General features: G+C 39.8%; 1 protein-coding gene across 1 annotated transcript in view; it reads right to left on the bottom strand.

The window, feature by feature from the left end:
• RGS20 (regulator of G protein signaling 20) overlaps positions 1–12,985 on the bottom strand; it is a 69,169-nt gene extending 56,184 nt beyond the window's left edge. Inside the window, exon 1 of the mRNA XM_021688487.1 lies at positions 12,821–12,985. Coding sequence (XP_021544162.1) covers positions 12,821–12,985 — 165 coding nt within the window. The remainder of the gene's footprint in view (positions 1–12,820) is intronic.
• Between the last annotated feature and the right edge of the window lie 13,172 nt (positions 12,986–26,157).

The raw sequence follows: 26,157 nt of genomic DNA, 5'->3' as shown, positions 1-26,157 counted from the left end.
CACACACACACACACACACACACACACACACACACACACACACACACTAACCCTGTACCTTAGAGCAGAGAAGCAGAGCAGAATCCAGAGGGAGCTGTGCGGCCCAGCATGCCTCCCCAGGCAAGCACTTATCAACAGCCCCACTGTGACTTCCCCAGCTCTTCCCCAGCTCGCTTAAATAAATTACAGCATCCTCCTAAACAATTTCCACCTCGGAGCTTGCACAGAGTGTCAGTCCACTCTAACCTGTTCCTCACCCTGCAGAAGGAGGGATCTTTCCAAAAGGCAAATGTGATCATGTTACCCACCTTCCTCTAACCATTCACTGGCTCTTCATTCCTCTATGGGCCCTAATATAGCATGTAGATCTTTTTGCCATTTGATCTGTACTCTTACCCACTTTTCTTTCTAACTATTACTTTGTACTTAAAGCTCTAATCATTGGGACGCCTGGGTGGCTCAGTCGGTTGAGCGTCTGCCTTCAGCTCAGGTCATGATCCCAGGGTCCTGGGGTCGAGTCCCACACTGGGCTCTTTGCTCAGCAAGGAGCCTGCTTCTCCCTCTGCCTGACTCTCTCTCTCTCTGACAAATAAATAAATAAAATCTTAAAAAAAAAAAGCTCCAATCATATTAAGGTTCCTCAGTTCCTAAAATCCCCTTGTTCATGTTCATTCCTGGCTCTTTGTATAAATTCTCCTGCTGAATCATTATCCATTCCCAATCTGCTTCTCCTCTTCTCTCCTAGGGCAGTCTCTTACTTAGCCTTCAAGTCTCAGCTTAGGTGCCATTTCCTCCAGGAAGCTCTCCCAGGTTGGGTTAGCTGCCCGTATATTTTCGCTTGTCACAGCATTTCCTGCACTGAATTGTGATAGTTTGTGAGGGTCAGGACTTTGCCCTTATACAGACCCGTGTCTCAGAAAACCTAAAGCAGTAACTGAGGCATAATGCGTGTTCAATCAATATTTGTTAAATGAATGAACTTATACGTCACGTGATCTGGAGTTGATAATTGTTGAAGCTGGGTACTGTGTACATCGGGTTCTGTTATGCTATTATTTACTACGCTATTTTATCTGCTTTTATGTATATTTGACATTTGTCGTAATAAAAAGATTTTTTAAAAAGATTTTATTTATTTGACAGAGAGAGACACAGCGAGAGAGGGAACACAAGCAGGGGGAGTGGGAGAGGGAGAGGCAGGCTCCCCACAGAGCAGGGAGCCCGATGTGGGGCTCAATCCCAGGACCCTGGGATCATGAACTGAGCCTAAGGCAGATGCTGAATGACTGAGCCACCTGGGCGCCCCTAGAAAGATTTTTTTAAAAAGATCTTATTTATTTATTTGGGAGGGGAGAGAGAGAGAGACAGAGAGAGCACAAGCGGGGAGAGGGACAGAGGAAGAAGCAGGCTCCCCGGGATCGTGACCTGACCTGAAGACAGATGCTCAACTGACTGAGCCACCCAGGTGCCCCATAATAAGATTTTTTTAAAGACATGATTTTTAACTTCTAAACAGCATATCTCAAATCTTCTTAAATTGCAATAGACAAGAGAGACAGCAGGGTAGAACCTGCCACAATTCCATGCACCAGCCTCCTGGGCATGAGGTTTATCAAAATGGCTGTTCAGAGAAGGTGTGATGTGAAAAGGAACACAGGCAGGTCTTCCTAGAGGAGCCTGCCCTCCATTTGGCCCCATGGTCCCAGCCGGATCCACCAGTTTCACACTGGTGGAGCTCAAAAATCAACAAGCAAGATGGCAAGAACAAGGGAAGACGTTGTTCCATCCAAAGTGGAAATTTGTGACAGGGCTCAGGAAGGCTGTATGAGCTTTGTAGCTTTTCCAGTTGTTCCTAATAAGCCAGGCTTTGTGTGAGTCTCACTCAGGCTGCACAGGGCCCTGGCCCAAGGCTTTCCCTCTCTTCTGGCTTGGCTGCCAGGAGAACTTGTTAGCCCTCATTGATTTCTTTGAGTTGGACTCCACTGAATTGGATTGTTTCTTTGCATTTTAAAAGGGGTATTTTTCTTGAGGAAGCTGGAATTTGGCACGGACTTGAAATTTCATATTTTGAGACCATTCAGGATCCATAACTATCATTAATGTCCTTCATGGCACTTGGGACATTTGGCTGAAGAAAGACTCTAACAACGGCCTTAGCTTGAAGAGGTAGAGAAAACTCAGTATTTCACCCAAGTGGTGGGAACAAAGTAGGAAAATAATACATTTCTATCTACTAATCAATTGGCAAATCAGTATTGACTGGGCTCTTGGCATGTGCCTGGTACATGTAAGGTTCTACCTGTAGATGGGAATAATTAGATTAACTGTTGTGGGGGGCGGGAAACTGGGTACAAATCAAGCAGGGGTTCCCCAGGATAGCGGCGCAGGACCAATGGGAAGCCTGCACCTATGGGTGCAGATTGTTTTTTAAAAGTCAAAGTATCTGATTAAAAAAAAACCTAATAAAATTACATGCGCGAGGTATGATTGTCTTGATTTTATAGATGATAAAACCAAGACAAAGAGAATTAAACCCGACTTAGACCTGAATTCAAAAACCAGTTCTTGCCAGTACAAAGACATTGCTTTTTTTAAAAAATTTATTTATTTAAGACAGAGAGAATGAGAGAGAGAGAGAGCACATGAGAGGGGGGAGGGTCAGAGGCAGAAGCAGGCTCCCTGCCGAGCAGGGAGCCCGATGCGGGACTCGATCCCGGGACTCCAGGATCATGACCTGAGCCGAAGGCAGTCGCTTAACCAACTGAGCCACTCAGGCGCCCCACAAAGACATTGCTTTTATTCCATCCTATTGCCTGGTTTGTACACCAAAAAGATTCACATAACTGAACTTCTTCAGCTGGGATAAAGGATGTCTTCAAGGAATCAGACTTCCATCAGTTACAACTGCGCCTCAAGTTTTACTAGTTTGAGATCCTGCAATGCTGTGACATCCACCAGATGTCAGCATTTACCTGTTCTTTCACTCCCTTGGGTCTTGTTACAAAGTTAAAAAGTATTAGGACCGAAGAGCCCGTCTTGCTATTGGGCTCTTCAAAATGGTCTTTGCATCTGGGCATGAGGTGAAGGGCTGTGTGCCCTGAGGTGAGGGTGCTGCTGATCACTGAATCTTGACTCAGTGAGAAGGAATTTGAAAATGTCACGATCTCTTTTTTCTCCTCTCCTTTGTGGTTTCCTCTATCTAAAAACCAGCTCATTTGTGATGGATGAGCCAAGCAAAGTTATAACCTGGCCTTTGGCCAAGACTGCACAGAAAAAGAGGAGGTTTTGAAAGTGCCAGCAGGACGCCCGGAATGCCACGGCTTCTCTGTAATCAGCAGCAGAAATCAGTGCCAGATGCGTCTGGGATTTGGACCAGGCTGGAGTGTGGCTTCTGAGAAGGGGCCAGAAATAGCCCCAAACACCAGGTCTCTCTTCTGTTCAGCTTCTACATGCCTCAGATTACACTACTGCAAGTTCATCCTTGTGGATCTAATATTACCATTCCCCGTAGATTTCGTGACTACGAACAATCTGAGAATTCATTCACATCTAAGTGCAAATGAATTTGAACTTTGTTTTTTTTCTAATGGGAGAGACCAGGCCAGAACGAGACAGTGAGGTGCCTCAGGGATGCCTGGAAATGTGGGGGAAGGGTCTAAGGTGAGGGGTAGGGGAAGAGTGAGGGTGGCAAACTTCTGTGATCTCCCCGGGCTGGCCCAGGTTAATGGACATGGTGCCTGGGAGACCTTCTTCTGCTTTCTGTCCCTCACATCCTCCACATCTTCACCTTGCCCATCTCAAAGGTTGCAAAGAATGCGCAGAAGACAATGATTGGTCCCCCAAAGCCTGGGACCCCTTAGGGGCCAACAAATGATGGAAGATGCCTGCCTTTCTTTTCCCAAATTGCCACTTTGGCAAAGGGAAAGCTTACTGACCTTAATGACACCAGCAAGTTGTTAAAAATAGTTAGTTTGCAGCTATTTTTAAAGAGAAGACAAACATGGAAAAAAGGAAGCGATAGTAGCTGGCTTTTATTTGCTAATCATATGCTTATTTTTCAATCTAGCAAACTTGTTCTGTGACAGAAGTGTTTCTATAGTTAAGTACATGTCCTCCTTAGATGATGCTGATGGTAGTAAAGCTCTCTCCTCAAGCGAAAACTTCAAAAAATATACCCTTCAGAACATGTGACATTCTGGGCAAATGGTCACAGATGAAAGTCTTAAATTAATGGGGCTCAGTCAAACTTGCAGAAGCAGAGAGAGCAGATTTATTACAGAATGCAGAAATGTGCGAAATTGGTAATATCAAATGCTTTGATCATTTCTTTCTAGTAATGTTTTATTCATTCCATTTGGTCATTTCTGCTCAACTATTCTTACACAACCTCGGGCAACCACTAATGATAGTTTATAGGTAAAAATATTCATGTAGCAGTGTGTCTGGGTTACTGGATGACCCGCACTGACTCGAGGGAGCACAGAGGATCACACGAAAACCTCACAGTCCCTCATGTCTGGTGAAGGCGGGGGTTTGTCTGGTGACTCTAGACTTCAGTTGCTGTGGGGCCTGCCCACAGATCTTTGCTAAATTGGGGATAAATGGAGGAGATGTGTGGATTTTATAAAGCCTACAAGTGATAGATACAAAAATGCCAGATCTCAAACATCTAAATTAGCACAGTCTCCTTCGAGTGTCAAGGTTACTTTGGGAGGCCATACGCTGGTTCAAAGTTGCAGTCACTCAAAACGTGCTGGTCAGCTCCTCTAAGATTGTCTCTCAGCCTATGGAAGGGCCAGAACAAACTCATCCAGGGGTAGATACCAGACCCATCCTGGGCCAGATTCTCTCTTGGGAATTGGAAATGAGAACATGGAGATGCAATGATGGGAATCTGCTTTTTGGTGCTGAGCTGTCTTTCTAGCACCTTCCAAAGACTCCTAGGCTCAGGTGCCTGAGCTGCCAGGCTCCTGCCTTCCTGCTGTTTCCTTTTATCTTCTGGTCATACACAGTTTGAATAGGCAGTTACCAAAATGTGTTGAGACTATGCTTATGATATTTTGCTCTTATTTCAAAGAAAAGTCCTTAGAATGCTCTATCACTGGAAAATGAATCCTTAGAATTTTTAGTGCTGAGAATTCAAAATTATGTAAGCACAATATATTCTTATGGAAAAACATACTTGGTTACATCATTGATGTCAAATTTAATTACTTATGTAGTCTGCAATTTGGGTTTCATTCTTGACTATTTGAAATATATTCCAATAGACACTGCAGGGTTTAAACTAAATATTATCTGTCAGCATATGTGCTTCATTTTAAAATTTAGTTTTTCAGTCATTTTATATGCAATAATTATGAAACCAGTCTATGGACATTTCTAAAATAAACTCCCACATGACACAAGCCTAATCTGAATTGCTTTTACCCACAGAATGGAAGTACATGTTTCATACAGAACCTATGACAACAAGTTTACTATAAGAGGTTCCCAGTAAAGTTCATCTACATCTTTGCCTTCCAAGAAGGCAAAACTTTAATGTAAATTTCTAAGATATTTGCAGTGATTTTATGGTTTTGTGAAGGCTGGCTTGGTTTCTTTTTTATTTATTTTTTTAGTAATCTCTACACCTAATGTGGGGCTCAAACTCACAACCCTGAGATCCAGAGTGGCATGCTCTTTTGACTGAGCCAGCCAGGAGCCCCAAGGCTGGCTTGATTTTGACAGGAAAGCCGAATAACATGGTTCTGTGAGATCTTTTGAGTAGGGGAAATGAGACTTAGATATATTTTTTCCTAACCATTAATTTAAAATCTGAGCATTATAAGATTTATGAAAAAAAGCCCAAACCGTATAATGAGGCCAACCAGGACTTTTACAGTATGTTTTTAATACTTCCAGACAGGATCTTTTGCCATTTTTATTTTTATTTTATTTTTAATTTTTACTTATTTATTATTTTTTTTTTTAGGATCTTTTGCCCATTTTAAAGGTTTTTCTGAAAGGTCAAGATCAGTTGTGCTATCCAGTGAATGTGTGAAGTGTGTGCTAACAGCTCCCACTGTGGCCTAGATATATGGGAAGTCGCATTTATGTATTTATGTGTCTATTTATTGTTTAATTTCAAAAGGTAAATTCTAAGCTCCAGTCTTTGAGATTAAAAAAAAAATCTTTTCAAATAAAAAAAACCCCAGAGCAAATATACTCATGAACTCTCATATCCATCACTCAGTATCAACATATTGCCAATTCTGCTTCATCTCTTACTCCTCCTTACTCCCCACTTCCCCTGTTATTTTAAAGGAAGTTGAAGGTCACATGTCATTTCTTCTGAAAACATTTCCGCTTGCCTCTTTGGGACTTAAAAAAAAAAAAAAAAAAAGCGTAACCACAGCCTCTTCTGACTTCCTTTTACCGGACATGAGGAGTAGGACCGTTGTTTCTTTTCTCCTCCCTTCCTCTCTTTGTATCTGCAAATTTAATTTGGAGTTGTAAGCCTCTTCCCTCATTCATTTCTCCTTTCTTTTTATAATATAACCAAACTTTTAAAGAATAATCACATTTTGCAGTTACTTCTTACGTCTAATATCTCCATCTGAGCGGCTGTTTCAATAATTACCATCAATCCTTCCCAACTGTGACTTCCATATTTTTCATGGTTCTGAAACATATTTTCACGTGATTTATACAGGAAGTATGGCTCTGTCATAATCTGTATATTTCCATATCTTAAAATGTCTTTCTCTTGAGTTAGGGCATGAATGACACTTGCTTATGAATAATTCTTGGGACGTAAAGTTTTTTCTTCAAAGCTCTCTTGCTATAATTCAGTTGTCTTCAGTTGTTTAGTCAGAGAATTATAAGGTGAAGGTCCTTCTTGTTTCCTTATAGGCAATCTTATTTTTTTCCCCTCTGGATATATACTGGAATGTTGTCTTAATTTTGAAATTTGAACATTCTATGAGGATAGTTCTAGGGTTAGTTCTATTTTCATTAAATTTGTTTGTAAGACAGTATGTCTTCTTAGATTATTGTCTGAAATCTTTATTACATCAGGAATATAAAATTATGTTTAAAGAAAACTTGATTATTGCTGTTTCATCTACTCAGATCCCACTTTTATCTGTCCCCTTTATCCGTCCTTAAAGTGAATTTCCAAGATATGACCTCCCTATCTAGTACGTCTTCATAATTTTAATTTCTTCATCTTTCTCCTCTGTGTTGTGACCGACTTTCTCAAATATATTTTTCTATTTTGATGATCTTAATTTTTGTGGCATCCAGTCAGCTGTTAAATCTCCCTCCCTTTTTAATTAATGACTGAATGTCTTATCTCCATTAAAACTTACTTTTCTTTTTTTGTGATGCCTCAGTAGCTTCAGAAATGCAACATCTGCTTGAATATTATAATGAATATAACACAGGTATATATTATTAAAATACTTCCTCTGTTTTCTACAGGAGTATGCCATGGTGATGCAGTCAACACCAGCCTACAGCCAAAGCCACCACTAGCAGCAGAAAACATGCTGGCTCAGGAGACAGACTCTCCTGGCAATGATACAGACATGGGGCTGCAGTGACACCTGGCTATGAATAATTCTTGGGACATAACGTTCCTTTTCTTCAAAGCTCTCTTGCTATAAATCAATTGTCTTCAGTTATTTAGCGCTTCAGAAAATTGTAAGGTAAGAAGAGAAGCACTATGTGGGTTTTCCACTGAAGCGGTAGCATTCTGCCCTTGCATAATTAGGACTCTCTGTGGCCACACCACAGTACCCGGGAAGTTAAGAAGTATAATGCTAAGCGAAATAAGTCAGTCAGAGAAAGTCAGAGAAAGAAAGATACCGTATGATTTCACTCATAGGTGGAACTTGAGAAAGAACAACAAAAAAATGAACAACAATAATAATATTAATAATAATAAAAAATAGCTATACTCCTTTTGCGTCATCTAGAACACCCTACAGCAGGTACTGGAGGATTGCCAATTAACATTTGCATGCTAACTGTGGAAGATATAATCACAATGAACTTCCAAATGAACCTTTTTCTGAAGAGGTTTTTGAGCATCTCAGGTGTTAAACTAATTACTACAGAATTCTTTTCAGAGGGCCTTCAAAAAAAAATAAGAACCAATTTTATCCTTCTTATTGAACTTACTCTTTCACAGATAGAGGCAGGACAAACTAATTTTCTCTTCTGAATACATTAATGTTAAGGTATTGGATAGCAGAGGCATAATTCCTTTTTACTAAGATTTTTTTTCTTCTTTTCTGTATTCTTTTCATCCACAAGCGCCATGTCTTTGTAGCTACCTTTTGGGTGGGGTCTTGACATTTATTTTTCTCCTTTTAGTGCATAACATCTCAAAATAAGTGCTTTGATCAGCTGCTCAAGAGATCACACGTCTGGAATGGGGGGCACTTAGAAGCCTGTGTTCTTAGAGGTGCATTGATGTTGGAATGATATGAAAAATAATTTTGTGGAGGGGCGCCTGCCTGGCTTAGTCCATAAAGCATGAGACTCTTAATCTCTGGGTTAAAAAAAATGATTTTGTGGAAATAACTTTCTTGCCTAAGCTCTGACCATGTTTATTACTGAAGAAGAATGCATTGACACATATACATATAAATCTATGTCGGTAGATAGATTTGACTCCTTGCCAGTGTGGCTTTAATGCTTTCTTTCTTTCTCATGTCTGTTACTTAGGAAGAGTGATTGGCCCAGGGGATACCCTGCCTCCCACTTGCACTCCTTGCCCTAAAAGAAAGGAAGCAAAACTCTTGATGGAGAAAAAAAATTCTGCTGGAGACAGGTGTGTGATTATGTGGGTGGGGGTATGAATTTATTTTGTAGTAAATTAGTGGCCCATGTTGGGGTACTTTGGACTGAATGCACAGAGAAAACACTATTAAGAAGTCTGGCTTCAAGCCTATGAAATTATAGTCTACTTTCTAAATCACTATCAGAAGTTACTGAATTAGTAATAAAATCAGTGCCAAAAAACCCCCCCCAGGTTCAAATCACCACTTAGATGACTTCACACATGTGACCAACAGTATTTTCAAACTTGTTTTCTCAGCTCTGAAACAGATCTAATGACAGCAGTGCTCCTGACCCAGTGAAATTGGCTAAGGATCCAAACGAAAGAACTAGGAGAACCACAACGATAAATGTAGGCAGTAGTGTGTTGGTATCATCAGTCTAACTACCCTTGTTTTCTTTTAACTTTTTATTTTGAGATGATTAGAGATTCATAGTAAATTCCAAAAGAGAATGTGCAAAGTGGTCCCAGGCACTTTTGGCTCAGTTTTCCTAATGGAACCTGCATGACTCTTATACAGTGTCAGAGCCAGGAAACTGACATGGGTGCAATTCATAGAGCTTGTTTAGATTTCCTAAGGTTTACAAGCACTCGTGTGTGCGTGTGCGTGTGTGTGTGTGTAGTTCTAAGGACTTTTATCACATCTGTAGGTTTGTGTAGCCACCACTGAAATCAAGATTAAGAACTGTCCCAGCACCACAAAGTTCCCCCATTCTACCCCTTTGCATTTACATCCACCACCTTCTCTGCATCCTGATCTTTGGCAACCACAAATCTGTTCTCGATCTCTATAATTTTATCTCAAGAATGTTATATAAATGGAATCACACAGTATTTGGCTTTCTGGGATTAATATTTTTTCACTCCGCATCATTCCCCTGAGATTTATCCAAGGGACATGTGTCAATAGTTCATTCCTTTTGTATATCAACAATTGATTCTTTTTTGTTGCTTCATAGTATTCCATAGTATGGATGTACCACAGTCCTTCATTCATCCCTTGAAGGACTTTGGGTTGTTTCTGTTTTTGGTTGTTGTGAATGAAGCTGCTGTGGACATTGGTGTACAGATTTTGTGTGAATGTGGGTTTTCATTTCTATATTTTTTAAAGATTTTATTTATTTATTTGACAGAGAGAGAGAGAGACAGTGAGAGAGGGAACACAAGCAGGGGGAGTGTGAGAGGGAGAAGCCGGCTTCCCGCTGAGCAGGGAGCCCTATGGGATCATGACCTGAGCCGAAGGCACATGCTTAATGACTGAGCAACTCAGGAGCCCCATGAACGTGGGTTTTCATTCCTCTGGGATAAATGCCCAATAGTCAAATAGCTGGGCCATAGGATCCTTGCATGTTTGATTTTGTAAGACACTGCCAAATTGTTTTCCTGACGTGTTGTACCATTGTGCATTCTTACTAGGAACGTATGGGTGATCTAATTTCTCTATAGACTTGCCAGCACAAGGTTTTTGTCAAAATTTTTTTAAGTGGAGCCCAGTGCAGGGTTCGAACTCATGACCCTGAGATCAAGACCTGAGCTGGGATCAAGAGTTTGACACTTAACCGAATGAGTCACCCAGGCACCCCTCACTGTTTTTCATTATAGCCATTCTGATAGGTGTGTAGTGATATTTTATTGTTTTTAGTTTGCGTTTTCCTAATGGCTTTGATGTTGACGATCTTTTCATGTATTTATTTGCCATCTGTATATGCTCTTTGATAGAAGGCTTGTTCATTTTCTTTGCCCATATTCTAGTTGGATTGTTTGTTATTTTATTCTTGAGTCTTGTGACTTCTTGATATATTCTAATACAAGGTCTTTGTCAGATACAGGGTTTGCAAATATTTTCTCAAACTCTGTAGTTTGTCTTTTTAGCCTCTTAATAGGGTTTTGGCAAAGCAAAAGTTTATTTTTGATATTCTGAGGTTCAACTTATTAATTTTTCCTTTATGGACTATACTTTTGGTGTCTAAGAACTCTGCTTAGCCTTGTCACAAAGATTTAAATTTTTTTTTCCTAAAAGTTTTATAGTTTAACTTACAGTTGTACATTTTATAAGTCCATGATGCATTTTGAGTAGATTTCTGTATAATGTGTGAGGCTCACGTTGAGGATTTTTGAAGGTTTTTATAACTGGCCTCTGGACATGCTCTCCCTGTCTACTTTTCTATATTTCTAGACATTATTTCATGTCTACCTTAAATTTCATCTCTTTCACTCTTTCATTAGGCCATTTTTAGTTGTTTTACTCCATAGCAGTCATATACCACCCCTAACTTCTTACCACCTTCCTGATCAAAGAATGTAATTACATAGATATCCTCTACTATTGACATAAGTCATGCTGATAATATGATAATTTGATAATATGTTGATAGATTTGTCTTTCCCAGTATATTGTAAGTCTGCAAAGAGGAAGGAGCATATCTTTCTCTTTCTCAAAACTTAGCCCAGATTTTGCAGATTGTAAGGATGCTGTGCTATTTGTAGAATTAAAACGAGTTGAGTTCTACCATCCTTACATATGTTCGCAGAGGGACATGTTCACCTATATGTGTATCTACATTCAGATGCGACATAAAAAGATTTTTTTGAGGAGGCACAACTGAGTGGAGAGGCCAGTAGCAACCCAGCTGGATCACTCCTGGCTGCTCGAACCTGACTGCACCGGCTGGAGCTTGTTTACTTGGGTGAATGAGGTCAGGATCGCAGGTAGGATTGCCCAGTGCTGGCTGTGCATTTGATTCCAGGATGCTGTGGGAAGATGTACTGCTGTTTCATAAATACCTTTCCAATGGATTTGCCCATGATTCTGCTTAAAGCATACCCCTCGATACAGTTAGAACTTTGAAATTATATGTGTGTGCACATAATATATATATGCACGCATAAAACATACCTATGTTGTTGTTGCTGTCTGTTTCCCCAGAGTAGCCTCCAAATTCTACCTTTCAGAAATCTCTTTTGCATGGGTTCCCTACATTTAGGTTTAGATGCCTGTTAATTAAGGACTTCCGGCCTGTATATCCATTTCGTTTTAGTTTCCCAAAGACCTAGTGCTCAGGTGATAATAGGAGCTGTGGAATAACCCTTATTATTTGTTCACATCTGTCTCAAAAGTGAAGGTCAGTACATTCCTACATTTTTCCTCTTCCTGTGCCAATTAGTTAAAATAAGATGTCTGACAATAAATCATGATTCTTATCAGGATATGAGCCATGGCACAAGGATAGATCAATTTTTTGGTGTTCAAGTATTTGGATAGGTTTGCTGCAATATGATTGCAACGTTTAATTCTGAGCTCTAATTATTGGTAGGAATTAACACAAGCCCATCCCCCTCCACTCCAAATAACCTTTTAAGAGATGATTCTATTCATAGTTAAGAGGATTTACAGACTTAAACTGCGAAGATACAACACTGAGCAGGGACATTGTCACTCTTCAGGGAAATAATGTTATCTACTGGTAGAAATTCATGCTTAGAAAATTCACCATAGGAAACTATGAATTTAGGAAAAATATCCCTTAGCTTCTTAATGTTCTTATGTTCCTGTATTATTTTATCAGTTTTTTTCTTGAGCAATTTTTGTAGAAAACAGTCTATAATTTTTCTTTCATTACTATATGGGATATAATGTTTATTTCAGAGAAAAATATCCAAGCCACAACAGCTACAAAACATCAAAGTCAGAAAAATCTACGGCTATGTTTCCTGCTTTTTAAAACATTACCTCCTGAAACAAGCAAATGATAAGTAAATAAGCATTTGCCTTGGCAAGGGGAAGCTGTTTAGATTGGAGAAAACTGGACAGATCTGGTAATTATTATCAAGGTTCTAATTTTTCTCTTGGGGTTGGCTTGAAAATATTTTGATAAATCCTCAATAAGATAAAGTGAACAATACTATGAAAGCTTGCTATGGTTTTATATTCTTTCCAGACAAACCTTTTCTTTGTCAAGAAAGGATCATGGATTGTGGAGATCATCTTACCTTGACATCATGCACAGCCTTGCTGCTGCCTTCATTTTCCATGGTTTGATGAATGTTTGCTTTATATCCCTGAGCCCTGGGCAGGGGCAGAAATTGCTTCCACATAGATGGCCTGGAGAAATGTTTCTGCAGGCATTCTTGGTTGTCTTGAGAAGGACTGGGCATGTTTTTACAATAAAGTTCCAAATGAGTCCTGCAGCCTGATTTTAACAATACTAGCCCAGGATCCACTCTATTTCTCTTTGTTTGGCCGATGCTGGGCCATCTGTCAGTCAGCTGGGGACCTCCCTGGAAAGTTATGCTATCTGAAGCAAAAGGATTATTTGTTTTGTGGATCAGCAGCTTATCCACTAGTGTTCTATTCCAGGGAGAGCCGCCTGTTTTGAATGTCTAGGTATGTTATGACTGCCCCCTACAGGCAGCAATGAGTTCCTAATTCAAATTAAATCCTAAATCAAAATCAAAAGAAATGGTGTAAGTGATATTCCTTAGGATATAATGACGAAGGGAATAGATTGTTTTGCAAGATTCTGCATTAGTCGTGTGCGACAGGGACTAGTACTTTATAACCTTGGGTTACGCAATCCAGAGGCAGGTGGTCTGATTAATCTATGTAGGTTTCTTAGAAGGTCATTTTAGCAGCAGTCAGGTTTGTGGCTAGAAATGTGTGCTGAACTCATACCCAAACTTAAACCCAAGGATTGTTACACCTAAATTGATATCATGTAGGATTAAATTGATTTTTCTTATGAAGTAATTAGTCATCTAATGATTAAACCAAGAGTTGGGTTCTAACATTGTGCTTCACATTTGTAAATGCCTTATAAATAAAGATGATTAAACAGAATGCAAAAAAGTAGAACATAATACCTTTCTCTCAAGGGATACCTAATGCTCAAGTAACCCTTGCTGGGTCTGGTGGTGCACAGAGGTAAAAACGTCAGGCATGTATTACTGGGGATTATGAACTGGAGAAGTTTCCTTTTGTAAAATGACCCCAGGCCTCCACAATTGGTATACAAAACAGACACAATTCCTATCAACATCTCAGCTTCCTTTTTTCTTTTCTTTCAATTTCCTTTTTTTTTTTTGCAGAAATTGATAGGTTGATTCTAAAATTCATGTAAGATTGTAAGGGACCCAGAATATCCAAAACAGTCTCATAAAAGGAAGAACAAAGTCGGAAGATTCACATTTCTCAATTTTAAAACTTATTATAAAGCCACAGTAATTAATATTGTGGTATTGGCATAAGGATAGACATATAGATCAACAGACTAGAATTGAGAGTCCATAAATAAATCCATACATTTATGGTCAGTTGATTTTTGACAGGTGCCAGAATAATTCAACAGAGGAAAGAATTGTCTTTTCAACAAATGGTGCTGGAACAACTGGATAACTACAGGCAGAAAAATTAAGCTGAACTTCTACCTCACACCATGTAAAAAAATTAACTAAAAATGAATGATAGACTTATATGTAACAGCTGAAACTATAAAAATGTTATAAGAAAAGGTAGGGGTAAATCTTTGTGACCTTGGATTAGGCAAAGCCTTCTTACATACAACACCAAAAGCACAAGGGACAGTAGAAAAAACAGGTAAACTGGACTTCAGCAAAATGAAAAACTTTGATTTTCAAAAAACCTCATCAAGAAAGTGAAAAGATAACCCACAAAATAGGAGAAAATATTGTAAATCATATATACACAGTAAGAGAATTGTATCCAGATTACATAAAAAGTTCTTACAACTAACAAAACAAAGCAAAATTTAACTGAAAATGAGTGATGTGTCTAAATAGACATTTCTCCAAAGAAGAAATACAAATAGCCAATAAGCGCATGAAAATGTGCTCAACATCATTAGCCATTAGGGGAAAGCAAGTCAAAATCACAGTGATTTTACATTCAATAGGTTGGCTTTAATCAAAAAGACAGACAATGAAAAATATTAGTGAGTATGTGGAGAAACTGGGACTCTCATACATTGCCGGTGGAAATATAAAATGTTGCAACCACTTGGAAAACAGTTTGGCAGTTCCTCAAAATGTTCAACATAGTTACTGTAAGATCCAGCAATTTCCTCCTAGATGTCTACTGAAACAAGAGAAGTGAAATATGTGTTCACATCTAAAGGTTTGCACACAAATGTCCATAATTGGAACCAACCCACATGCCCATCAACTGGTAAACAAAGTGAAGTGTATTTGTACAATGGAATATTATTCAGCCATAAAAAGGAATGAAGTGCTGATACATACAACAACATGGATGAACCTTAAAAACATGCTGAGAGAAGCCAGTCACAAAAGACCACATACTGTGTGTTTCCATTTATAAGAAAATGTCCAGAATAGGCAAATCTTGAGATACAGAAAGTAGATTAGTGGTTGCCTAGGGCAGGAGGGTTTGAGAAGAGATGGGGAGCAACTACCAATGAATAAGAGGTTTCTTTTTGGGGTGACGAAAATGTTATAAAACTGATTGCAGTGATGGTTTCAGAACCTGGTGAATATACTAAAAACCATTAAGTTGTGTATGTTAAGTGGGTGGATTGTATGGCATGTGAATTATATCTCAATAATGCTGTTGAACTTTCTATAAAAAAGAGGCGACTTCTTCAAGTGACCAAATGTTTTTGGGCGGGGCCATAAATAAATCTCTTGACAGTTAAAAATGTTCCTTGGGGTCAGCTGAGTGAAGATATGGTTGAACTATCATTGGTCTGAGGGTCCCAGGACCTGGTTCTGGACTCTGAGAATGAAAATGGAATAGGTGGTATTGGTATTCTCAAATTGGCCTGTGCAGTCTTTGGAGCTGGAAGATTATTTTGTCCTCCCGCCCACTTTGTCTCTGTGCATTTTGTGAATGGGGAAACTTGCATGAGATATTAGGTGATATGTTCAAGGGCTGTATATAATAGTACAGTTGAGACCAGCCTCTGTGGCTTCATATCCCAGGGTCAGAGCACACTGTTCTGAGCCACTCTACAAACCAAATCATTTGTGTTTCTTTTTTTATTTAATGATGTCATTTAGGTCCACCAGCCTCTTGCTTTCGTTTTTGCGCCCTCTCTTGTGGTGTCAAACCGTGGAGGAAACATTTCGTTCAAACATTTGTTAAGTTCTCTCTAGCACTTTCCCCATGCTTGCAAAAATTCTCGTGTTTGGAAACTTCTTTCTAGTTAACAATCATTTCTATGAAAATTCTTTCATCATCTTAAATTTAATTTGTTGATAACTTTATCTAGATCTGCTAATAAAACATTGCACACTCAGTTCTTGAGAGATCCTAGTAAAAATTATTTTTTTTTGTATTTGCGGGGTGTATGTGCATAGTGGCACAGTAGCATTGATTGGCCTTCCCTGGCATCCTGTGTAAACCAAGTTTTCTAGAGATTACAGTACGAGGAATCTGCATGAAAAAAGAATTTTACGATCTCTCAAAGTTGAGTAAAGTACTTACTGGCAAACATGTGCTTGTTTTGCATTATATCAAGTAAAAGGACATCTCCTAAAGGGTCAGTGTAACAGGCAAGACTGAGGGACTTGTGTCTAGGAAGCATAAACAGCTCAGAGTGTGGTGGGAGGAGGGAGGTTAGTGGACTATTAATCTATAAAACCCTGACTTGGTTGCTACTTCTGAGAGTGGCAGAAAGCTGGTGGATTGACAGCCAATTGAGTAAGTGTTAATGGAGATGAACAGACAAACCCTAAGCCTGGAGGATCCCAGCCAACACTCTTCCCTCATGCAAATGAGGCTGATGGTATGCAGATCCAGGGAGGGAAATCCTTACAGGGGCCCATCTCCGACAGTCATGGAAGAGCAAGACAAGGGAGCCCTCCAAGACTGCCCAACTGGTCATGGCTCACATTGTGGATCACCACATTTGCTCTCCTGGTAGGATAGGCAGTCTTTGCTGTATGTCATGTCATGGATCCAAACAGTTACCTTGTTTTTCCTTCATCACTCTGTGTTGAAAGTGTTTGTGGTAGAAGCATCACTTAACCATAGATTGATAGCTTTGAGGACCCACGCATGGACCAGACTGAAAGGAGTGCAAATCACCAAATGACCCTTGACTTTCAGCTGGATGCATTGACTAGAAAAGATTCTGGGTTATTTTCCTTTGGAATGAGTGAATACATTTTTTAAAAAGATTTTATTTGTTTATTTGAGAAAGAGAGCACTAGAGAGAGAGAGAATGGGAACACAAGCAGGGGGAGTAGCAGAGGCAGAGGGAGAAGCAGGCTCCCTGCTGAGCAGGGAGCCCGACGTGGGACTCGATCTCAGGATGCTGGGATCATGACCTGAGCCGAAGGCAAACGCTTAACTGATTGAGCCACCTAGGCGCCCTGAGTGAATACATTTTAAATGTCATTTAGAATATGTTCAGTGGGAACGTTTCTGCAAGTGTATATATGGAAAAAAGGGAATTGTGCATGCGTGCGTGTGTGTGTGTGTGAATGCTGGGCCGACAAGAGGCAGCATGGAGTGGACTTCTGTTTTTTGTTTTTTGTTTTTTTTCTTGTCCACCTTTTATGTCCTTATTTCTAATAATACAACTCCACTTTTCTTTGGGAAAATACATCTATCCCATCCTCAATCCCTGCGATTTGCATAGGGCTCACTCTGCATCTAGCTCCAGGTCTGTGAACAGCCTGGCAAGTTAGTGAATTCCATCCTTCTGCCCACACACAGTAACTGCTCAAGGTCAAGTGTGTGACTAGTTTAATTAGGGTCAGCCCTAGGACTTTTGCTAAAACTATCAGAAAAGCAGTACGGCTTGTTTTCCACTGGGGTTACTAACTAGTAGAATATGTCTGGTGCTGTTGGTGTATATCTTTGCCAATACTTGCACAGAACCGGCTGAAGAATGAAATCAGCTCACTGAGAACCAGAATAGAGAGGCAGGCAGAGAGAAAGACGGATTCCTGACATCATTTGAGCAATTCACTGTCCCTGAAGATCTAATCCTAGACTCTTCACTTACATGATTCAATAACTTCTTAGAAGTAAAAAATGTTATTTTGATAATATTGTTACTATTTGCTTAAGTTAGCTTGATCTGTTTCCTTTTACCTGCAGAAAAAATGAAGGGCTTATTGGAGTGCTCAATACAGAATAAACTCTTGCTACATGCTAGCTATTATTATTATTATGTTGGCTTCTGTGACTGTATTAGTTATTTATTGTTGCGTAACAAGTGTTCCACAACTTAGCGGTTTAAGGTAATATTTATTGTCTGAAGGTAACAGGAGTTGGCTGCAGTTTTGCTACAATCTCTGGCTCAAGGTCTCTGCTGAGTCAAGGTGTCTGCTGGGGCTGCAGTCATCTCAAGGCTCCACTGGGGAAGGCTCCACTTCTAGGCTCACTCACAGGGCTGTTGCCAGGACTTAGTTCCTCCAGTGCAAGTGGACTAAGAGCCCCAGTTCCTTGCTGGTTGCTGACTGGAGTCCGCCCTCAGTTTCTGCCACATCAGGCTCTGCATGTGTCAGTTTACCACCTGGTAGCTTGATTCCCCGGTGTGAAGAAGTGAAAACAACCCAAGAGAATGCAAGCAAGATGGAAGTCAGAGTCTTTTTTTTTTTTTTTAAGGTTTTATTTATTTATTTGACAGAGAGGGAACACAAGCAGGGGGAGTGGAAGAGGGAGAAGCAGGCTTCTGGCCGAGCAGGGAGCCCGATGTGGGACTCGATCCCAGGACCCTGGGATCATGACCTGAGCCGAAGGCAGACGCTTAACAACTGAGTCACCCAGGCACTCCATGAAGTCACAGTCTTTTGTAGCCTGATGTCAGAAGTGATATCCCCTTCCCTTTGCCATATTATTTTCCTTAGAATAAAGTCAGTAAGTCTAGCCTGTACTCAAGGAGAGAGGATCGAAGATGGGGGGGGGGGGGGGGGAGGTGGGGGGGGGGTTCGTTGGGGGGGGGGGTTACTTGAGCCCCTTTAGAAGCTTTTTTTAAATTTTTTCCAGTTGTGGGAGATTGGCATTATGGGGCCAATAGAGCAGTATAATAAAATTGACATACCTGGAAAATCCTGAAGCTCAGTTGTTGTAAAAATTTAGGTACTGGTATCACAAATAAGTGAAATCCTGTGTGATTGACATTAGATTTGCTTTGGTAATACCAACGCAGAGGCTTTTGGGATAGTTAGGTAGAGGACTTTGTAAAGGTGTCGTGGTGTCAACACTCAGAGTTACTGTTAGGCCAAAGTAGGTCAGCTCCTTGCAAATGCCTATTGTATGAAAGACAATGGAAAAACCAGTCTTCCATTAAACTAATAGTTTATTCACTGAGCTGAAAAAAAAAAAAATCATGAGGGCGTTCCTGCTTCTTCTCTCGTCCCTAATGCGGGATAGATCCCTGGTGATGTTTGGAGAAGACCAGGTGACCGGAGTACCAGCCTCTCTCCTCTCAGCGCCTTGTTCCTGATCTTTTTTCACACCTTTGGGCCTCTCCGAAAAGAGGAGTGCTCATGGAACCTGCTTCAACCTGCTGCGTCATGACGGGTCTGGGGTAGTGCAGGGAAGATGCTGCGCAGAGCAGACCTGCTCACCAGCTTTGCTCCGTGATGCAGAGAAACATGCTCTGCATCTTGCCAGGAAGTGAACAGCTTCATCTTAAAAGTGACATTTTCAATTGGGTCAAGACTAGAAAGAAGGAAAGGGATTCATTCAGAATCTATGAATCATTCTTTCTCTCTTTTGCCTCGAATGCCCTATGCCTGTTTCTTAATGTGCCTGCCTTGCTTAGGACCGGCGCCAAGCGTCGTGACGTTCTAAGACGGAGCTCCCGGACCTCTCTCTCTCCTCTCTGTGAGCGGCAGCATCAGCTTCCTCTTCTAGGTGCCCGGGGCAGTTTGAGATGTACCTTTGTTATTGCACTGATTGAAATCATCTGACTGTATCTGTGCTCCTCAACTTGACTCTGAGCAACTCCGAAGAACACACCCCCGCCCCCCAAAATTGGAGTGCCTGGCAAATTGGGGACACTAAGTAAATGTGTCTCCAACAGAACAAGGGAGAGAGGAATTAAACATGCTTGCCCTTGTGTTTTGTCTGTTCACAGGAATTTTAGTCTGTTGTCAATGATGTTTAATCATATTTTGTTTTGGCGGTGGGATTAAGCGGCTTCATTTGTATTGTGTGTTAGTCAGCTTGGGCTCCCATAACAAAATACCATAGACTGTGTGGCTTAACCAACAGAAATTTATTTTCTCACCCTTCTGGAGGCTAGATGTCTGAGAACAGGGTGCCACCATGGTCGGGTTCTGAGGAGAGCCCTCTCTCTGGCTTGTAGACAGCCACCTTCTTGCTGTGTCCTCAGATGACTTTCCTTGGTGTCTGGTGTCTCTTCTTATGGAGACACTAATCCCATGATGAGGGCATCCCGATGACCTCATCTAACCCTAATTACCTCCTGAAGGCCCCATTTCCAAATACCATCACATTGAGGTTCACGACTTCAACACATAGATTTTGAGGGAAACACAAACATTCAGTTCATAATGTTAAAGGATAAACTGAGGCACATTAACCTTTTCAAGAGTTTATTTGAGTTACTATCGCTTTCAACCAGGCAGCACCAAACTGAAAGCGCTTGACAGGAGCTTGGGAAAAGGCTTGTATAGAACAGATGTGGAAGCAGAGCAAGGAAATGATTTGATTGGCTACAGCTTAGGTGGTTGACTAATTTGGGGAAGTCGAGGTGGCTGTTTGTGATTGTTTGGTGTCATTGTGGTGCAAGTGCATTTACAGGAACTGACTCTGGGTTATACGGACTACCAAGGCATTAGAAGCAGCTCAGTCCAATGGCCTCCTAGGTTAATTACTTTAACAATTTCCCCCTTTGGCCATCTTCTTGTACATGGTGGATTGACCAAAAAATTGGTATTAGCACCACCCTCAGTTACTATCAGGGTTAAGTTGTTTCGCTGTACAACTCGTAGGTTATGATGTCAGTTTGTGAAACGTTTTTGCTATTCATCTCCTTGTTCATCTTGTTTCTCTTTTTCCCAGCTCAGGTGAGACCATCTGATGTACAAGCACGTATTTAAGACTTTATTTATTTGACAGAGAGAGAGAGAGAGCACATAAGTAGGCAGAGCGGCAGGCAGAGGGAGAGGGAGAAGCAGGCTCCCTGCTGAGCAGAGAGCCCATTGTGGGACTTGATCCCAGAACAGTGGGATCATGACCTGAGCCGAAGGCGGACACTTAACCAACTGAGCCACCCAGGGGCCCTTGTATTTAAGACTCTTGAGAGATACTACCTTTAAGTAGATGTAACATAAAACATAATTATTGTTGAAAAGTCCATTTATAAACTTTTACTTACATCTATTCAGTGCACTTGTTCTTAACCATGATGTTGAGATTACTCCTGAAAATTTCACAAGATATTAAACAGCTATCCATCATCTCAAGTTATTTTTCTTGCTGAAATATTTTGTAACAGCCATAATACCAGTTTATTTGATTAATAAACCTAGGTAGAATTGAAGTTGTATGTATGCATTATATTTACTGTTGATAACTCTGAAGACATGAATGTTTTAATTAAACCAACCAAATTTAGACTAGCTTTTATGCAGCCATCAAAAGGAATGAGATCTTGCCATTTGCAACGACGTGGATGGAACAGGAGGGTATTATGTTGAGCGAAATAAGTCAATCAGAGAAAAAGATGTATCATATGATCTCACTGATATGAGGAACTCTTAATCGCAGGAAACAAACTGAGGGTGGTGGGTATTGAGGAGGGCACATTCTGCATGGAGCACTGGGTGTTATGCACAAACAACGAATCATGGAACACTACATCTAAAACTAATGATGTAATGTATGGGGATTAACATAAGAATAAAAAAAAATTTCTATCTTCTCTCAGCTTTACAATGAAGAAAACCAGTGTTTTCAACTATTTGTAAAAATGACAGCTTAGTATATCCTTTGTTTATATGTGTTAACCAAAGATATTTTATTATAATCAAAATACTTTAAATTGAATTACTTGATTTTTATCAAGTTTAATTTTTGGTTAATTCATTGAAATATGAAAATTACTGTGGTGAGAGTTCTGTTTATTATTTTCTCTACTCTGACCAAAAATATATATACAGTATATGCTGCAGTTTGAATAATTCCTAGGTCTACCAATGACGTTCAACTCCTTTTTGTAAAATGGCATTAAGCATTCATTTTTGTGATATCTTGAAGTATGATATTTAAAAAGTATTTTGAAGACGAAGACATACATTTGGCCTTGAGCCCTGGACCCCTTTCCACCATCAGAGCTAACAGGATAATGAGGAGACGTGTGTTAGGGTGGGTGAATGCAAACCCTGTTTACCTGAGTGCCTCAGGAAAAAAATTCTGCATGAATAAAATGAAAACTTTCCTGATTTCTCCACTTGGTTTACTTTGAAACCTGTCCTGTGAATAAGTAAGTTTTTTTTTATTATGTTCAGTTAGCCACTGTATAGTACATCATTAGTTTTTGATGTAGTGTTCAATGATTCATTAGTTGCGTATAACACCCAGGGCTCATCGCAACACATGCCCTCCTTAATACAGATCACCCTGTTACCCCATCCCCTCCCCCGCTCCCCTCTGAAACCCTCCGTTTGTTTCCCTGGGGTCCATAGTCTTTCATGGTTCATCTTCCCCTCTAATTTCCCCCCCCTTCAGATTTCCCTCTCTTCCCTGATGGTCCTCCATGCTATTGCTTATGTTCCACATATGAGTGAAACCATATGATAATTGTCTTTCTTGATAAGAAATAATAATTTCTTGATAATTGATTTACTTCACTTAGCATAATCCCCTCCAGTTCCATCAATGTGAATAAGTTAAGTTTAATTTGTAGTAGTGAGAAGTCATCTTCATAAAATTTTAGGGAGATAATAGTCCAGATAGCTCCTTGAAATATAAAAGAGAAGTTAAAAGATTGGTTATTGGAATTTAATCATACCAGACAAGTTAAATGAGTGGCTCTTTGATCATGTTAATGTCAACTTTTATTTATTTTTTATTTTTTTAAAGATTTTATTTATTTATTTTAGAGAGAGAGAGAGTGAGAAAGAGCATGAGAAGGGAGAGGGTCCGAGGGTGAAGCAGATTCCCCATTGACCAGGGAGCCCAGTGCGGGACTCGATCCCGGGACTCCAGGATCATGACCTGAGTCGAAGGCAGTCGCTTAACCAACTGAGCCACCCAGGCACTCAGCATCAACTTTTTAAAAAGTTCTATAAAACTTGGGGCGCCTGGGTGGCTCAGTCAGTTAAGCATCCTGGGATCAAGCCCCGTATCCTGCTCCCTGCTCCGTGGGGAGCCTGCTTCTCTCCTCCTCCTCCCCCTGCTCTCTCTCTCTCAAATGAATGAAATCTTAAAAAAGAAAGTTCTATAAAACTGTAATCATCCTTAAGTCTGCCCTGAAACTTCTGTCACCAATGCCAGGAGTCACCTCCTAGTAACGGAATATTTTGGTCCCTTTTCTGTCCTCCTTCATGTGACCTGCCTATAGCATCTGACACAGTAAGCCAGTTCCTCTGCTTTGAAACTTTCTCTCCCCTTAATATTGTCAGTCTTCCGTAGATTTTTTTCCCCTTCCTATCTGGAAACTTCTTTTCATTATTCTTTTCTCTTCCTGATCCGTAAATCCTGCCCTCAGGATTCTTTCCTTAGCCTCCTTCACTTCCTACTCTTGGCTGACTGCATCCATTCTTGAGACTGGAACTTTGTCTTCCACACTGATGATACATACCTACATCATAACTCCAGTCCAGACTCTATCCTGAACTCTAGAAAGATTGGTTTAACTGATCCCTTGTCCTTTCCACCTGGGTATTCCGTATGAATTTCAAATTTAACATGTCCATGTGCCCGGCACCAACAGGTCTATTGTATCTAGACTTGCAGGACTGCCTTCAGAAAATAGAGATCCGTTTTGCTCAAATATATTTTGCTGTAGGCATTAAGAGGGAATAGGTGAATAGGTTATGTCCTGCTTTCAAACTGACTTACCAAAAGAAACTTTACCTGGATATCATATATGAAACTCTTGGCATAGTATAAAATACATTCCAATTTTATCCTAGTTCATCTTTATTCACATAGCAATCCATATCCCATAACTAAGTTATTAACAAAAGTGATAAGAAGGGAGGATTTTGATATTTGTTTTCTTCAGATGTATAGTTCAAATCCTTGTTTTTCTCAGAAATTCTTGACATCTTATGACTTGTAATATTACATTGCTTAAATTCCAGAATTCCACATCCAATCTTTGCCCTTTAGGCACCCACCATGACATGAATTGCAAGAAGATTTCTTCCAATATCAGAGGCACTGAGATCTATATTTTATATCTCAATAGCAGAAACTAGTTCCCCTATAAGTGAGGAATAAAGATAATGATGACATGAGAAAACTGAGGATATTGGGAGACCAAAGGAGGGACATATATTTATTCGTATTTAGCTATTTAAAATTTTTATCTATCTATCATCTATCTATCTATCTATCTATCTATCTATCTATCTATCTATCTATCCATCTATCTATCTATCTATCTCTCTATTATCTGTCTTCATCTATCTATCTAAATTCCAGTATAGTTAACATACAGTGTTATATTAGCTTCAGGTGTAAAATATAGTGATGCAACACTTCCATACATCACCCAGTGCTCATCAGACAAGTGCACTCCTTAATCCCCATCACGTATTTCACACACCCCCCTGCCCACCTCCCCTCTGGCAACCATCAGTTTATTCTCTAGAGTTAAGAGCCTGCTTCTTGGTTTGTCTCTCTCTCACTCTTTTTCTTTTCTACCTTTGCTCATTTGTTTTGTTTCTTAAATTCCACATATGAGGAAAATCATATGGTATTTTATCTTTCTCTGACTTACTTTGTTTAGCATTATACTTTCTGGCTCCACGAATGCTGTTGTAAATGGCAAGATTTCATTTTTTAATGGCTGAATAATATTCCTCTGTGTGTGTGTGTGTGTGTGTGTGTGTATCTCACATCTTTATCCATTCATCTATGGATGGACACTTGGGTTCCTTCCATCTCTTGGCCATTGTAAATAATGCTGCTATAAACATTCAGGTGCATGTATCCCTTTGAATTAGTGTTTTTGTATTTTTGGGTAAATATCCAGTAGTATGATTGCTGGAGAGTAGTTCTATTTTTAACTTTTTGAGGAAACTCCATATGGTTTTCCACAGTGGCTGCACCAGTTTGCATTCCCACCAACAGTGTAAGAGGGTTCCCCTTTCTCCACATCCTCACCAACACCTGTTATCTCTTGTGTTGTTGATTTTAGCAATTCTGACAGATATGAAGTGATATCTCATTGTAGTTTTGATTTTCATTTCCCTGGTGATGAGTGATGTTGAGCATCTTTTCATGTTTCTGTTGGCCATCTGAATGTCTTCTTTGGAGAAATATCTGTTCAACTTTTAATTGGATTATTTGTTTTTTGGGTGTTGAGTTTGAGGAGTTCTTTATAGATTTTGGATACTAACCCTTTATTGGATATGTCATTTGCAAATATCTTCTCCTGTTCCATGGGTTGCCTTTTAGTTTTGTTTATTTCCTTTGCTGTGCAGAAGGTTTTTATTTTGAGGTAGTCCCAATAGTTTATTTTTGCTTTTATTTCCCTTGCCTCAGGAGACATATCTAGAAAAATGTTATTACAGCTGATGTCAAAGGCATTACTGTTTGTGTTCTCTTCTACGATTTTTATGGTTTAAGGTCTTTAATCTGTTTTGAGGTTATTTTTGTGTGCAGGGTAAGAAAGTGGTCTAGTTTCATTCTTTTGCTTGTTACTGTCCAGTTTTTCCAACACGATTTGGTGAAAAGATTGTCTTTTTCCCATTGGATTGTCTTTCCTGCTTTATTGAAGATTAATTGACCATATAATTGTGGGTTTATTTCTGGGTTTTCTATTTTGTTCCATGGATCTGTGTGTCTGTTTTTGTGCCAGTACCATATTGTTTCGATTATTACAGCTTTATAATATAACTTGAAGTCTGGAATTGTGATGCCTCTAGCTTTGCTTTACTTTTTCAAGACTTCTTTGGTTATTTGGGGTCTTTTGTGGTTCCATACAAATTTTAGGATTGTTCATTTTAGCTCTGTGAAAAATGCTGTTGGTATTTTAATATGGATTTCATTAAATGTGTAGATTGCTTTGGGAGTATGGACATTTTAACAATATTTGTTCTTCCAATTCATGAATGTTTCCTTGTGTCATCTTCAATTTCTTTTATCAGTGTTTTATAATTTTCAGAGTACAGGTCTTTCACCTCTTTGGTTAGGT

Source organism: Neomonachus schauinslandi, chromosome 4, assembly GCF_002201575.2.
Source record: "Neomonachus schauinslandi chromosome 4, ASM220157v2, whole genome shotgun sequence".
NCBI lineage: Eukaryota > Metazoa > Chordata > Mammalia > Carnivora > Phocidae > Neomonachus > Neomonachus schauinslandi.
This window is presented reverse-complemented; position numbering and strand designations above follow the sequence as displayed.